General features: G+C 31.0%; 2 protein-coding genes across 2 annotated transcripts; both read right to left on the reverse strand.

Moving 5' to 3' along the window:
• Positions 1-941: 941 nt before the first annotated feature.
• On the reverse strand, positions 942-1,568 carry LOC130974636 (agamous-like MADS-box protein AGL80). The gene has a single exon (XM_057899500.1). It carries the CDS (start codon positions 1,566-1,568, stop codon positions 942-944), a length of 627 nt encoding a protein of 208 aa, XP_057755483.1.
• Positions 1,569-2,274: 706 nt separating this feature from the next.
• Positions 2,275-7,585, reverse strand: LOC130974644 (agamous-like MADS-box protein AGL80). The gene is made up of 3 exons (XM_057899508.1): positions 7,031-7,585; positions 3,096-3,133; positions 2,275-2,371 (listed from the first exon to the last, which is right to left on the reverse strand). The coding sequence occupies exons 1-3, from the start codon at positions 7,583-7,585 to the stop codon at positions 2,275-2,277; spliced, it is 690 nt and encodes a 229-aa protein (XP_057755491.1).
• Between the last annotated feature and the right edge of the window lie 6,652 nt (positions 7,586-14,237).

Here is a 14,237-nt window from a genome sequence, read left to right on the forward strand (position 1 = left end):
TAATATTAGTTTCAATTAAATGTAAGACATAAAAAAAATATTGACTACCTAATACTTAGGCTTGTAAGGATGATGAGCATTGTTATTTGTAAGATATTATAAAAATGGGAACCAAAGTATTGGAGGGAGATATAAGTTTCCCTCTTGAAAAGAATTGGAATAGAGACGAAGACTATGCCTAAGTATTATAGACTATAGAGTGAGTTATTGAAAAGGATTACACACAAGAGAAGTCTTCGAATGAATGTTCTCATTCTGGTGAATGTATGTCATCACTTCCGTGAAGTATATGTTTTTAATTTTATAGTGGCAAATGTGTCAAATATCCTATTTTATATCTTTGTAAATTTTCATGGTCCAAAAAGTAAATTAGAAAAGAAAAAAGTAGAGGAAAAAAGAAAGAACATTTTTTTTCAGTTTCTTGCGGTATTTTTTTTAGTCCGGTAGGTTAAAAATTAATCTGTCGTGAATCAAAGTTCTATTTAAGGATTTGCAGCTGGCTCATAGATTGCTGCATGTATAAGACGAGATTTGAATATCCGATACTTATTTAAGCAGACTAGTGAGCTAACCACTAACTAGATCAATTCAACTTGGTTAGAACACTTTTTTTTTATTTATACTTAAGCACTCATTAAGCAGGAAAATGAAGAAAATGTACGTCAAATTAAAAGATCCAAAAACACTAATATAACTTCATCAAATACCCCACAAATGATAATACTTCTTACCACCAATACATTTCATAAGAAAAAGTACACTTTGAGTTGTGCAAAAGAAAAAAAAACATGCATAAAAAATTCAAAACTACTAAACTATGATGGTGTAGGAAAGAGACATCTAATAATAATAATGACAAACATAACATTAAAATCAACCAACATGGGACAAACTCATCATTGCACACCCCACTAAGCATGGTTGGTTGGTTTGTTTATTTTTCAAGGATCGAATGGGGCTGGGCGATAATCATTTTGGAAATTATTAGCAGCATCCACAAATGGAAACACACCACCATCGATGATATTGTCCACTTGAGCTTGCTCTTCGTTGATGGTTGCTACTCCATTATTATTGCTACTAGCCCCTTCTTGCCCTTGAAGCTTGCTAATTTGCTTGTCGACCTCCTTGATATTTTGATCAATGATCCATGCAAGATCATTGAGATCAATCATGGTGGCATTGTCAAGGGATTGATAGCCAGCTAAGGATTGAAACATGAGATTGTTCATTTCTTTCTTTCTATTCTCATTTTTTAGTTTCTTTAGTTGATCTTGGCCTTTTTGGATCCTTTGTCTCAAGAAGCTTTCTTGAGACATCATTTTCTTGCTTTGTTCTAATTCACGCATCTCCTTAAATCTAGAGATCACTCGGTTCACCTCTGATGGCGACGGCCATACCTTTGGCCGTGGATCATCAGAGGTATAGATTATAGCACAAGCATCAACCCTGCAAAGAGTGCTAATTTCATCAACCTTTTTTATTAGACCACTTTTCCTTTTCCTTAGTGTTGCCCTCCTCTTTGAGTCATTTGTTATGTATTTGAGCTCCACTTTCTTTCTAGCCATAATGATGATATGGTAATCAGAAAGATGGAAAATCAATAATGAAAAGTTTTTTATTTTTATTGACTCAATGTCAACTATTGCTCTATTTATGTTGTTTATATAGGATAAATTTTAGATATGCATTCAAGTTGAATATCTTAGGTAGCATGTATGTGCATTATCACCATTGTACAAAAATTCCTGATTTAATTAGGGGGAATTTAAAATAGATTTTAATTAAATGCATTGCCATATGTGGATGGTATAAAAAATCTAAATCTTTTAATGTTTTGTAACAAATAAAATAAACGGAAATATTTGGTAATAAAAAATATTAATCAAAAACAGCTAAAACTTGTTTTGTTTAGTATTTATTAATTGTTAACAATTAATGTATGCTAAATTAAATAAGATAATTTCTGACTTTTTTTTATCTTTCTACCATTATTGTAAAATAAACTTGGGTAAAATACTGTTTTGGTCCTTAACATTTGGAGTGAATTCTATTTGGGTGTCTAACGTTTTAATCGTCCTCTTTTTATCCCAAAACGTTTAAAATGAAATCAATGTTATCCCACCGTCAAATCCCTCACTAACAACTAACATAATTAATATACTGCTAATAATATTTTTGTTAAAGTTATGTTTGCTCAACCTTCTTTTTCTACTACATTCACCCTCTAAAAAGCTCAAATCCCATTTTTCTATTCCTTTCTTCCTCTCCCTTTTACACTATTAATTCTTCAACAGGGGTACGAGGAGGAAGAAAAAGGGAGTAAGAGCATGGAGTTTGAACTTGTTGAGAAGGCGAAGGTAAAAAAAGGGGGGTTTGGTAAATGTAACTTTAACAAAAGCATTATTAATAGTACATCAATTTCGCTAAATGTTAGTGAAGGAATATTTAACGGTGGGATAACATTGATGTCATTAAACATTTTGTGATAAAAATAAGACAATTAAAAAATTAGGATCCAAAATAAAATTAACCCCAAATATTAGGGATTAAAACAATACTTTATCTAATAAACTTTTAAAGCTTTACAATACAAGTCAATAAGGTGTACTGGTGTAGACTTTCAGTCAGAAAAAACTACTGTTTATCAAATTAAAAAATCTAATACATCCTTATATATATTAATAAATATCCAAACTTACTCTTATGTTTATAAGAGTGGTAGACTTTTTAAATTTTAAAAATTATTTTAGACTTATTAAAAGTTATTTTTAATTTAATGTATTAAACATAAACACAATAGCTTTTAGAAAATTATCTTTTAAAAGCCAAATTTAATACGCTACTGTAAAAAAACACCAAATAAACAATTTTATAAAGAATATAGAAAAAAATAAATATTTTATAAGACCAAGAACTTATTTAAACTAAATATTTAATAGTTTGTGATACTGAAATAGGCTTTCGATAAATCATATAAAATGGTAACTACTGGTTTTTTTTTCATACTACTCTTTCGATATAGAATTGAATGCTTTTTGAGAAAAATTAATGTCGAACTTGAAGTACCATGCTATTATTACTTAATATTTATTTGGCGAAGACATAGTCTTTTTTTAAGGACTTGTTGGTGCTAAGCGTAAGAGAATGCTACACGTTTGGTAATTTCTCCACCTTCCAAAAGAAAAGATCCCATTTTATTAAAGTAGCTTCTCATATATACCGTCTGTATAGCAAGTCATACAAATTGCATAGTATCATAATTTGCTATTCCGGATATTATTCATCGCTTGGAAAATTTATAAACAGATACAAATCTTTCTTGTCCTTCATACTAAGATATATTATAAGGCCAACAAGTTGATTCAATATTTCACTATCAACCTCTTAGCCTAAAAAAAGAGTCGTTCTCTATAAAGTCGGTTGATAATAAAGGATTACCATATGTTCATAACACGCAGCAGAAGAAAAGAAAGTAATCCTAAAGATCTATTTTGTGCTTGAACTTTATTCGAATAATATATAGATCAGATCTAAATACCTTAGGACGTTTTAGTAAAAAATTTATTCTTTGTTGTACGATGACTTTATGCGCATCCACACCAAGACCAACCTTTGCTGTTAACTCCTTGACCAACGGATATCTGATCTAAATTGAGAAACCTCTTTGCAATTCTTTACACACCATAAAATTCTTCTCCAAAAATCAGACTCACATACATTTATGAAGGAATACAACTCTTGTGTTGGTTTTCGTCTCTTTCCTCCACTCTTGGCATACAAACACACACACATATATATATATATATATATATATATATATATATATATTATGAGATTTGTTACTGATTTCATATTTGAATCTTTCAAATTTATGAATAATATCATAACTCAATTTGAAACAAAATCAGTTAAGATCTAATCAAAACTTAGAATTCAAATTTAGAAATAGAATAGCTAATTATTCTAAATTAGCATATTATTATTATATTTTTGGTGCTAGAATAAAATATAATAATATTCTATTTGAATTAATATAATTATTTATTTGATCGAATCAAAATAATAATTAAATAATTCTACAGCAAAGGGTAGAACACTCGTTAGTTTGTGATTCCATAGGTTCAATACTAAGCGGGTAGTAATTAGTAAATTAGTCATACTCAATTTACTATTTAAGGTTGGCATCTAGCAACACTTCTTAACGACCCGATAGTATGAAGTAATATATTTTTACTAAGAACCTAAGAAGAATAAAGTATAATTCCTTCCAACTTTCCAACTCTTGATTAACCCTTAAAGTATAGTTTAATTGTCAAAATTCTAACTTGTTACTATTATTATAATGAATTGTGAATAACTTAAAAAACTCATTTATTCATTCATTCAATTCCCTTAACCAAGATTTTATTTATCTCAGTCATTATAATCATAGAGCTCAAACTCTTTACTGAGAGTTGACAGATTTCTTATTTAGTAATCATTAATTCTACAAGCATTTAAATCATACCCAATATATCCATTAAACTAGCACCCTAGGGTATTAGGTGCCCAAAATCAAAGTATAATAAATACATTATTAATTATGAGGACAGTCACAGGTCAAAGGAAACTCTATTACTCTGTTCATCTTGAGAATATCCTATTGACAAATATGTGATAATTATAACCATTAGGAATTTTTGAAGTGAGTCAGTTAAATGGACATATCTCTATATGCACCATCAATATATATAATTTAATAAATGAGATCTATTAATCTTCATCTAATGAAGACCATTATATATATATATATATATATATATATATATATATATATATATATATATGATCTTTTTGGATTATTAATGTTCGTTTAATAATCTTTGGTTTAATTACTCTGTTGGTCTTTATAGTTTTACAAAATTTTCAATTAGGTCTCTATACTTTTTTTCCTTTTAATTGAGTCCTTGCACCAAATTTTTTTTAATTGGGTCCCTACACTGTTTTTTCCTTTTATTTAGGTCCCTATACCAATTCTTTTTTTTTAGTTGAGTCCCTATAAAATTAAGCCAATTACTACTAAGAGGGATTTAATTGAAAAAAAAATTAGTGCAGGGACCCAATTAAAAAGAAAAAAATATAGGGACCTAATTAAAAATTTCACGAAACTATAGGGACCAACAGTGTAATTAAACCATAATCTTATGACCAAGAATATTTTAAATTAAATTATAAAAGATTTATCTCTCAATATTATGATCACTATCACAATGATAAATCTATAAATTTAATCAAAGATCTTATTATATTAACCCTTTAATATAATACCAATAACAAATTATTTGACACATGATAGATTGATAAATTGAATTGTGGTTATACTACTTATTCTAAACACATTAGGATAAGATTTTATTTTTTAAGAGCAGTAATTATTCATTTTATAAGTTATACTTTGCACAAATCTAAGCATACAATTATTGATCAAGCTAAGAAATAAATGCTAAAGTAATGTTACATGATCAATAGAATTTATCATTTTCGGTCAACGGATAACCAACAATAATATTTTTATACCTAATATTCAAAAAATATGGTATTAGCTAAATTTAAACCCTAAACTCTAAACCTTAGATCCTAAGTATAAAAATAAGGTTTCAATTCAAAGTATTGGCTAACACTAATACAAAAATATTATACCTAATATTTCTCTATGTGGTGTGAGAACAAGTTTTCATTTGTTAAAAAATTCTATTTATTATTAATTATTTATTACAAGCGGGTATATGTTAGAATAAAAATCATCCAAAAATATAAAAAATCGATCACCAATAATCCAACTATCATGTATATATTTATTATTTTTGTACATTAGTTTAACAAAATTAATTAATCATCAGAATAATTAAACTTAACATAATAGAATAATCAAACATTTTATGAAAATATAATTAACTTTTTTTTATAAACACTAAATATATATGAAAAATACTAGGAGACCAACACTTCTAGGAGAAAAAAAAAAGAAAAGATGGTTAATATTAGTTTAAATTAAATGTAAGACACAAAAAAAAAATATTGACTACCTAATACTTAGGCTTGTAAGGATGATGAGCATTGTTATTTGTAAGATATTATAAAAATGGGAACCAAAGTATTGGATGGAGATATAAGTTTCCCTCTTAAAAAGAATTGGAATAGGGATGAAGACTATGCCTAAGTATTGTAGACTATAGAGTGAGTTATTGAAAAGGATTACACAAAAGAGAAGTCTTCAAATGAATTTTCTCATTCTAGTGAATGTATGTCATCACTTCCGTGAAACATAAGTTTTTAATTTTATAGTGGCAAATGCATCAAATATCCTATTTTATATCTTTGTAAATTTTCATGGTCCAAAAAGTAAATTAAAAAAGAAAAAAAGTAGAGAAAAAAAAGAAAGAACACTTTTTTTCGGTTTCTTACGGTATTTTTCTAGTCCAGTAGGCTAAGAATTAATCTGTCGTGAATCAAAGTTCTATTTAAGGATTTGCAGCTGGCCCATAGATTGCCGCATGTATAAGATGATATTTGAATATCCGATACTTGTTTAAGCAGACTAGTGAGCTAACCACTAGCTAGATCAATTCAACTTGGTTAGAACACTTTTTTTATTTATACTTAAGCACTCATTAAGCAGGAAAATGAAGAAAATGTACATCAAATTAAAAGATCCAAAAACACTAATATAACTTCATCAAATACCCCACAAATGATAATACTTCTTACCACCAATACATTTCATAAGAAAAAGTACACTTTGAGTTGTGCAAAAGGAAAAAAAAACATGCATAAAAAATTCAAAACTACTAAACTATGATGGTGTAAGAAAGAGACATCTAATAATAATAATGACAAACATAACATTAAAATCAACCGACATGGGACAAACTCATCATTGCACACCCCACTAAGCATGGTTGGTTGGTTTGTTTGTTTTTCAAGGATTGAATGGGGTTGGGCAATAATCATTTTGGAAATTATTAGCGGCATCCACAAATGGAAATACACCACCATTGATATTATCCACTTGAGCTTGCTCTCCATTGATGGTTGCTACTCCATTATTATTGCTACTAGTCCCTTCTTGCCCTTGAAGCTTGCTCATTTGCTTGTTGACCTCGTTGATATTTTGATCAATGATCCATGCAAGATCATTGAGATCAATCATGGTGGCATTGTCAAGGGATTGGTATCCACCTAAGGATTGAAACATGAGATTGTTCATTTCTTTCTTTCTATTCTCATTCTTTAATTTCTTTAGTTGATCTTGGCCTTTTTGGATCCTTTGTCTCAAGAAGCTTTCTTGAGACATCATTTTCTTGCTTTGTTCTAATTCAGGCATCTCCTTAAATCTAGAGATCACTCGGTTCACCCCTGATGGCGACGACGATACTTCTGGTTGTGGATCATCAGAGCTATAGATTATAGCACATGCATCAACCCCACAAAAAGTGCTAATCTCATCAACCTTTTTTATCAGACCACTTTTCCTTTTCTTTTGTGTTACCCTCCTCTTTGAGTCATTTGCTATATATTTGAGCTCCACTTTCTTTCTAGCCATAACGATGATATGGTGATCAGAAAGATGGAAAATCAAGAATGAAAAGTTATTGATTTTTATTGTGACTCAATTTCTGCTATTGCTCTATTTATGGTTTTTATATAGGATAAATTTTTTATACGCATACAAGTTGAATATCTTAGGTAGCATGTATGTGCATGGTTGCCATTGTACAAAAATTCCTTATTTAATTAGAGGGAATTTAAAATAGATTTTCTTTAAATGCATTGCCATACGTGGACGATATCAGAAATCTAAATCCTTTAATGTTTCGTAACAAACAAAATAAATGGAAATGTTTGATAATAAAAAATATTAGTCAAAAACAGTTAAAGCTTGCCTTATTTAATATTTATTAATTGTTAACAATTAATATATGCTAAATTAAATAAGATAAGTTATGACTTTTTTTTATCTCCTTACCAATATCGCAAAATAAACTTGGGTAAAATACTGTTTTGGTCCCAATATTTAGGGTGAATTTTATTTTGGTCTCTAATGTTTTAATCATCCTATTGTTATCCCAAAACGTTTAAAATGACGTCAATGTTATCTTATCATCAAATCCCTCACTAATAACTAATGGAATTGATATACTGCTAATAATGTTTTTGTTAAAAGTATGTTTGCTCAACCCTCTTCTCCTACCTTCATCCTCTTAACAGTCTCAAATCCCATTTTTCTATTCGTTTCTTTCTCTCTCTTTTACATTATTAATTCTTCAAGAGGAGTTTGAGGAGGAAGAAAAAGAGAGTAGTATAATGGAGTTTGGACTTGTTGAGAGGGTGAAGGAGGAAAAGGGGGTTGGACAATGTAGCTTTAACAAAAGCATTATTAATAGTACATCAATTTCGTTAAGTATTAGTGAAGGATTTGACAATGGAATAACATTGATGCCATTAAACATTTTGTGATAAAAATAAGATGATTAAAATGTTAGAGACCAAAATAGGATTCACCCCAAATGTTAGGGATTAAAACAGTACTTTAGCCAATAAACTTTTGAGTAAATTACCAATTATGTCCTCGGATTATCAGAACGGTGACAAAAATAACCTCCACTCTTATTAACGACAAAAATACACCAAAAATATTGAAAAACACTACAAAAAATCCGCTCGTAAATAAAAATCTAATCTATTAACAGAGTTGGCTGAGCTATCAAATGGATTCCGTTACACCTATTCTTCTGCTTCTCCTTTATTCTCCCTCACTTCCTCCCTCCCCCAAACCTCCCAAAAAGAGCTTATGCCTCACCCTCTTCACTCTTACTCTAAATCCATGGTTGCTGCCTTTCGATCTTCTTTGTCTCGCGCTTTCACACCCCACTTTCCGCTCCTTTTTTCTTCTCCCTTCTTCTCACTTTTACTTCTCCAACACACAGAACAGTTGCTCATCAACCCACGTCACTTTCTCTTTTTCTTTGTCTTCAACGGCAGAACCTCATTGTTGCCACTACTGCTTGCTCACCGCCCCTCCATTGTCGTCAGGAGCGTATCTCGTAGTTCCTTACCTTCTTTATTGTCCCAGTAAATCTCTTGATCTTTTCTCTTAGATTTGCCATCGTCGTCGCTGTTTTTTTGCCACCCCTCCATCGTTGTCAGGAACCTGTCTTGTAGCGCCTTACTCTTCTCTCTCGCAATAAGCCAGTAGCGGATAATCCCTCTCTCTCGAGGGCGGTGAGGAGCTATCTCTCCAACTCTTGTCTTTTGTCATTCTTTCTCTTTAAATTCTATTTTTATTAGATTATTAAAAAAAGCATAATGAAAATTTGTGAAATTGCTGATTATGGATGATTATTACTTATTATTACTGTGGATGATATGAAGAGGGTGAGGTGTAAAGTCTATTCTAGAAGGTTTGGAGGAGGGAGGGAGTCATTGAGATGTTGCTTATAGTTGTTGTAGTTGCTTTGGGGAGTGAGGGAGGACAAGAGGAGAGGGTAGCATCACTGCAGGCACCATCGTTGACACAACTAGAAAATGGATTAATACAGACAGATTTAGTCTTTATTACAGACGGATTTTTGGTTACCGACGAAATTACCAACGGATTTTGTCCCTCTGTAAAAGTCCCGTCGGAAATTATTTACCGACGGATTTTTTTCCGTCAAAAAATTACCGATGGATTTTTACCAGTTACCGACGGATTTTTCTTCTGTAATTATAGACGAATTTTCAGACAGATTTTCCGTCTGTAATTACAGACGGATTTTCAGACGGATTTTTCGTCTGTAACTACAGACAGATTTTCAGACGGATTTTCCGTCTATAACTACAGACGGATTTTCCAACAGATTTTCCGTCTATAATTTGAACTTTGAAATATCATCTCACACTCTAATTACAGACAGAAAATCCGTCTGTAAATCAGTCAATAACGTAAAATAAAATTTTTTTTATTTTTCTAATTACAAAATAAACTTGTTTTCATACAAAATAAATATAAATTTAATGAATACAAATTTTCATCTAACTTATATTCAAATATTTATAATATTTCAAAAAATAAACAAGTTTATCGTATTATCAAACTAAAAAAAGGTACTATAATAAACAAGCAAGTCAATATAATTCAAAGCATAAAGAAAATGTATTGATACATCAACTATAATCCTCAATATATTTTTCAACCATACTAAAACTATCAACGATACTAAAAGCTGTGTTATTCTCCATATTAAAACAGAAATTGGAAAACACCAAAAATCTCTATTTCAGTTTAGACCTTAGTTACAACAATCTCTCAGGTGAAATCTCAGCTTCTCTTGGGAATCTATTGAAATCTCAGCTTCTCAACTATAATCTCTGCTTGTTCCAGCTGCTTCACCACATCTTCGAACACACCAGGGCAACTCCTATGTATTTTAATCTGCAAATGCCATTCAAAATTGCAATTACAATTATTAGAATTCAAGTGTTTGTACAGAAAATGATCATTTTTACCATAACTATTATAACTTTTAAAAGCCAAGAAAGTTAAAAAATGTTTGAACAGCATAACAAATACTAACCTCACTCTAAATAAGTTCTTAGCACAGGAAGAAGAAGAAGAAATTAAGCACAAAATAGAAATTGAACAACTTAGCAGAGAAAAATTAGAAGAAGAATCAAATTCCAGATCTCAATCACAACCAGAAAAACTATAGGCCATCCAGCAGCTTGAAGCTTCTTGCATAATCCTAGAACAAGATTGCTTTTTAAATTTTGCAACTCTAGCATACAATTGACAATGCTGTTTTCATGAAACCTACACCAATAAGATCATGTCAAGTTAACTGGTGCTGAAGATCAGCTTGGAGTTAGAACAACAGAAAAGAATACTTCTTTCTTTTTTTAGAACCTGATAAACTATAAGTTATTTCAAAATAAACTTTGATAAACTACAAAAAGAAGAAATTTAGGCAAGATTAGTATGTTACCTCTGATATAGATTGGATGAATTGGGATTCAGAGGAAAAATGCTATCTATGTCTATTATCCCCATGTGATGCAAGTTTTGTGATTTGTTCATGTGAAAAACAATCCAAAACAGCATTATTCCCATTCTCAACTCCCTTAAACCCTTTCTTCCTAATCTCTTCTGACTCAGCCTTCCAAAATAGTACCCCATTGATGCAAGTTTTGTGATTTGTTCCTAATTGTAAGACTTATGGAGAACAGACTTACTGCAAATTGTCAACTGCCAAGAGATTGTTCACATGATTAATATACTTACAGCAACAACATTTACAAGGGAAGTCTTTCTAGCATTCTGGAGTCCTGTCAGAGATAGCTCCATTTCCTGCTTGAAGAATATGCTGCAATCATATTCATGATAACATAGTAAGCTCAAGCATTTCAGATAAAGTGATCCACTATTACAGTTCAAATTATATGATGCATCATACTAAAATATGAATCAACTTAAACAGGTTTATTGAAAACAAAAGACATTGCAACAAATAACATGCGAATAAATGGACGCTTTAAAACAAATTCAAAAGTGCTATGTAAGGATCAAAAGGATGATCACCAATGCTGTGTCAATTATAAAGTCTAGTGTCTTTGTTAATCCCTACATGTATACATATATATAGCAATATTAGTCAACATTCAATTTTGACAAAATAAATAAACATGAAATAGGTGATGCTTTTTTAATTTGTTATGCTTACTAAGCAAATTGAGGGCTTCATCTTCCTTAAATATGCTGGTGTTAAACACTGTATTCAAACCAAAAGCCTTTCCAAATTTAACAGCCATGTGACTAAGTCCACCAAGGCCAATCACTCCAAAAGATTTTCCCGGCTGCTCATTCATCTTGAGGCAAATCATTGGTGAATAAACAGTATAAAAACTGCAAAGACTCCAAAACAAGTAAAAACATTCCCGTAAAAACTGGCGTGTGGTTATTTTCAATGGAGGCAATGCGGCCAATGTCAATGAAGTCTCTAGAAGGAATACAAATTGGAGTCCCAACCTGTCAAATAGAAGATATTACATACAAACTCATAGAAACCATGAATCACGAAACAAAATAGAATTAACAAGGCTCCTTCATTATACTAACAGTAGAACCCAAACAGATAAAGTTAGTTTTAATGGTAAAAAAATTCTTTCAAGATAAGGCTTAGAGATCTCAATCAGAGCAACAATTGGGTTGACTGAGATCACTCCAAAAAATAATGATGCAAAACAACCATACAGAGGTAACCATTATCAAAATAAAATCCAAGCAGAGTAGATTCTTACAGAGAATATTTTAACCCTGCTCGTAAATGGTATTAAGAAAGGGGCCTGTTTCAAAATTTCATTTGCTTGTGTGTTTTCTGTTACAGCCTGTGGAAAAAGGATTATACAACTAGCAACCTAAGCTTTTGTTCATATAACCTTAAAAATCATTGATAATAAAAATACCTGGGAGATAAAAATGTCATTCACCCCATCAGCATGAAAATCACCGGGGGATGTAAACTGCCGCCTGTTGTTCCAATCTTGCAGCTTAGGGAAGTAAATCAAAACACAAGTGAGAAAAAAGTCATTGTATTGTAAGGTTACTCATAGCAAATGCACAAGGATTTCTCTTTCAGGAGCAACAAAGATCCCATAACACAGATTATAAGACTAAAGAAAACCCAAATAATTTAAAAAAAAAATCAAAAAAGCAATTAGAGATGAAAGAGTGGGAGTAGAAGATATCCAGTCTAACTGCTTATTAGTGATAGACACTTGCTGAAATTCTCAGAGGAATAGAGCAAATAAGCTATAAACAACACCCTAGCTTAAAGCAAAACCCTAAGAAACACCCTTTGCCACATAAATGATCTAAGAATATAATTTTCCTAGAATAATAGTTAAAAAGAAAAAGGAGGGGAAAAAAAAGATATGCAACCTATGGATTATCTCTACCTGTGAAAGAAGCTCAGAAACCACAGTGCTAACCCTCTGTTGAATAGCTTCAACAGACTGCCTCTTACTAGCTGAACTGGATGAAGCAGATTTCAGCGAATTAGGATTTGTGGTATGATTTATCCACAGCAGCTGCCATAAAGCCTGCACGAACCGAAAATTGTCATGAAAAAGTTGTAACTGCAAATACATTTGTAATTGGAATTTTAGCAGAAACCCTGGGCAGCTTTACACTATATCCTTGGCTTAAGAGTTAAGACCAACAATTTAGAAAAGGTATGACATATTGGTCTCATATATATAATGAAAATTTAATACACCTTATTTAGGTGCCGACTCTGTATCTGTTAACAAACCTTTTTTCTCTAAGGAGTTCAATCATAAAATTCTCAATCTTTCCTACAAGGATAGATAATAATCTTACCTGTCTCAATATAATGATAAGGCTTCTGATATCCTTCAGTGACAGTGGCCTCTCATGCTCATAAAATTCTTCATTATCAACTATCATAAGCATGTGCCTGGTAAGAAAAAAAACTACTTAAGTATACGCTTAAATAATTAAAATCAGTTAGCACAGTGTAAAATATCAAACATTTTAAGAGGAGAAAAAAGGAGACAACAATGAGCAAGAGAATATAGTTTGTGAACCCATACAAGCATTTATTGAAGATGACCATGGTAAAAATGTCTTACTTGTAAACAGGACCTAAAAATGCACATCACTGAATATAAAGATAAGTAATTTATAGAAAAACTAAAGGGATAAAACAAAACACATTCTTGTAATGTAATCTATCGTAGAACAAAGGGATAAAAATGAAGGTAAAAGATATCTGAGTAAAATACATTTACACTCACCTACTTTTAGAATTGTCCCACCAATGGGGATGGTTACATGAATCAAACAGCACTACAGTACTTTTTAAATCATACTGACACATATATCCATTTTTTGTTTTTTCTTGCAATAATTTAAGTTCTTGATTAAGCATATTAATTCCAACAACAAACAATGCCCAAGCATAAAGCACAATCACAACAACTATAGAAATTCAGAGGTAGGGTCTTCTTCTACCTGCAATGGTTTGGGAGAAACTCCCAGCAGCTAGAAACCTTGCCATGACTTCCATTCTTCCAATCCCAAGGGAACATACCATCATGAATGAAAAAAGTATAAAATAAAAAAAACCGCAAATCTGAACAACATAATAATTCAAATCAGTTTCAGCTTCAGCTCGTAGCTACTCTTCTGATCTAAC

The sequence above is a fragment of the Arachis stenosperma genome, chromosome 1 (assembly GCF_014773155.1).
Source record: "Arachis stenosperma cultivar V10309 chromosome 1, arast.V10309.gnm1.PFL2, whole genome shotgun sequence".
Classification (NCBI taxonomy): Eukaryota; Viridiplantae; Streptophyta; class Magnoliopsida; order Fabales; family Fabaceae; genus Arachis; species Arachis stenosperma.

Bases quoted from the DNA above. Each gene is read 5' to 3' on its own strand.
- LOC130974636 (XM_057899500.1), bottom strand. From the start codon at position 1,568: ATGGCTAGAAAGAAAGTGGAGCTCAAATACATAACAAATGACTCAAAG.
- LOC130974644 (XM_057899508.1), bottom strand. From the start codon at position 7,585: ATGGCTAGAAAGAAAGTGGAGCTCAAATATATAGCAAATGACTCAAAG. The intron at 3,134-7,030 runs GTATTTCCATTT...TCTTACGCTTAG, and splicing joins TGGATAATATCAATGGTGGT to CACCAACAAGTCCTTAAAAA. The intron at 2,372-3,095 runs AATAAATATTAA...TTACCAAACCCC, and splicing joins AAAAGACTATGTCTTCGCCA to CCTTTTTTTACCTTCGCCTT.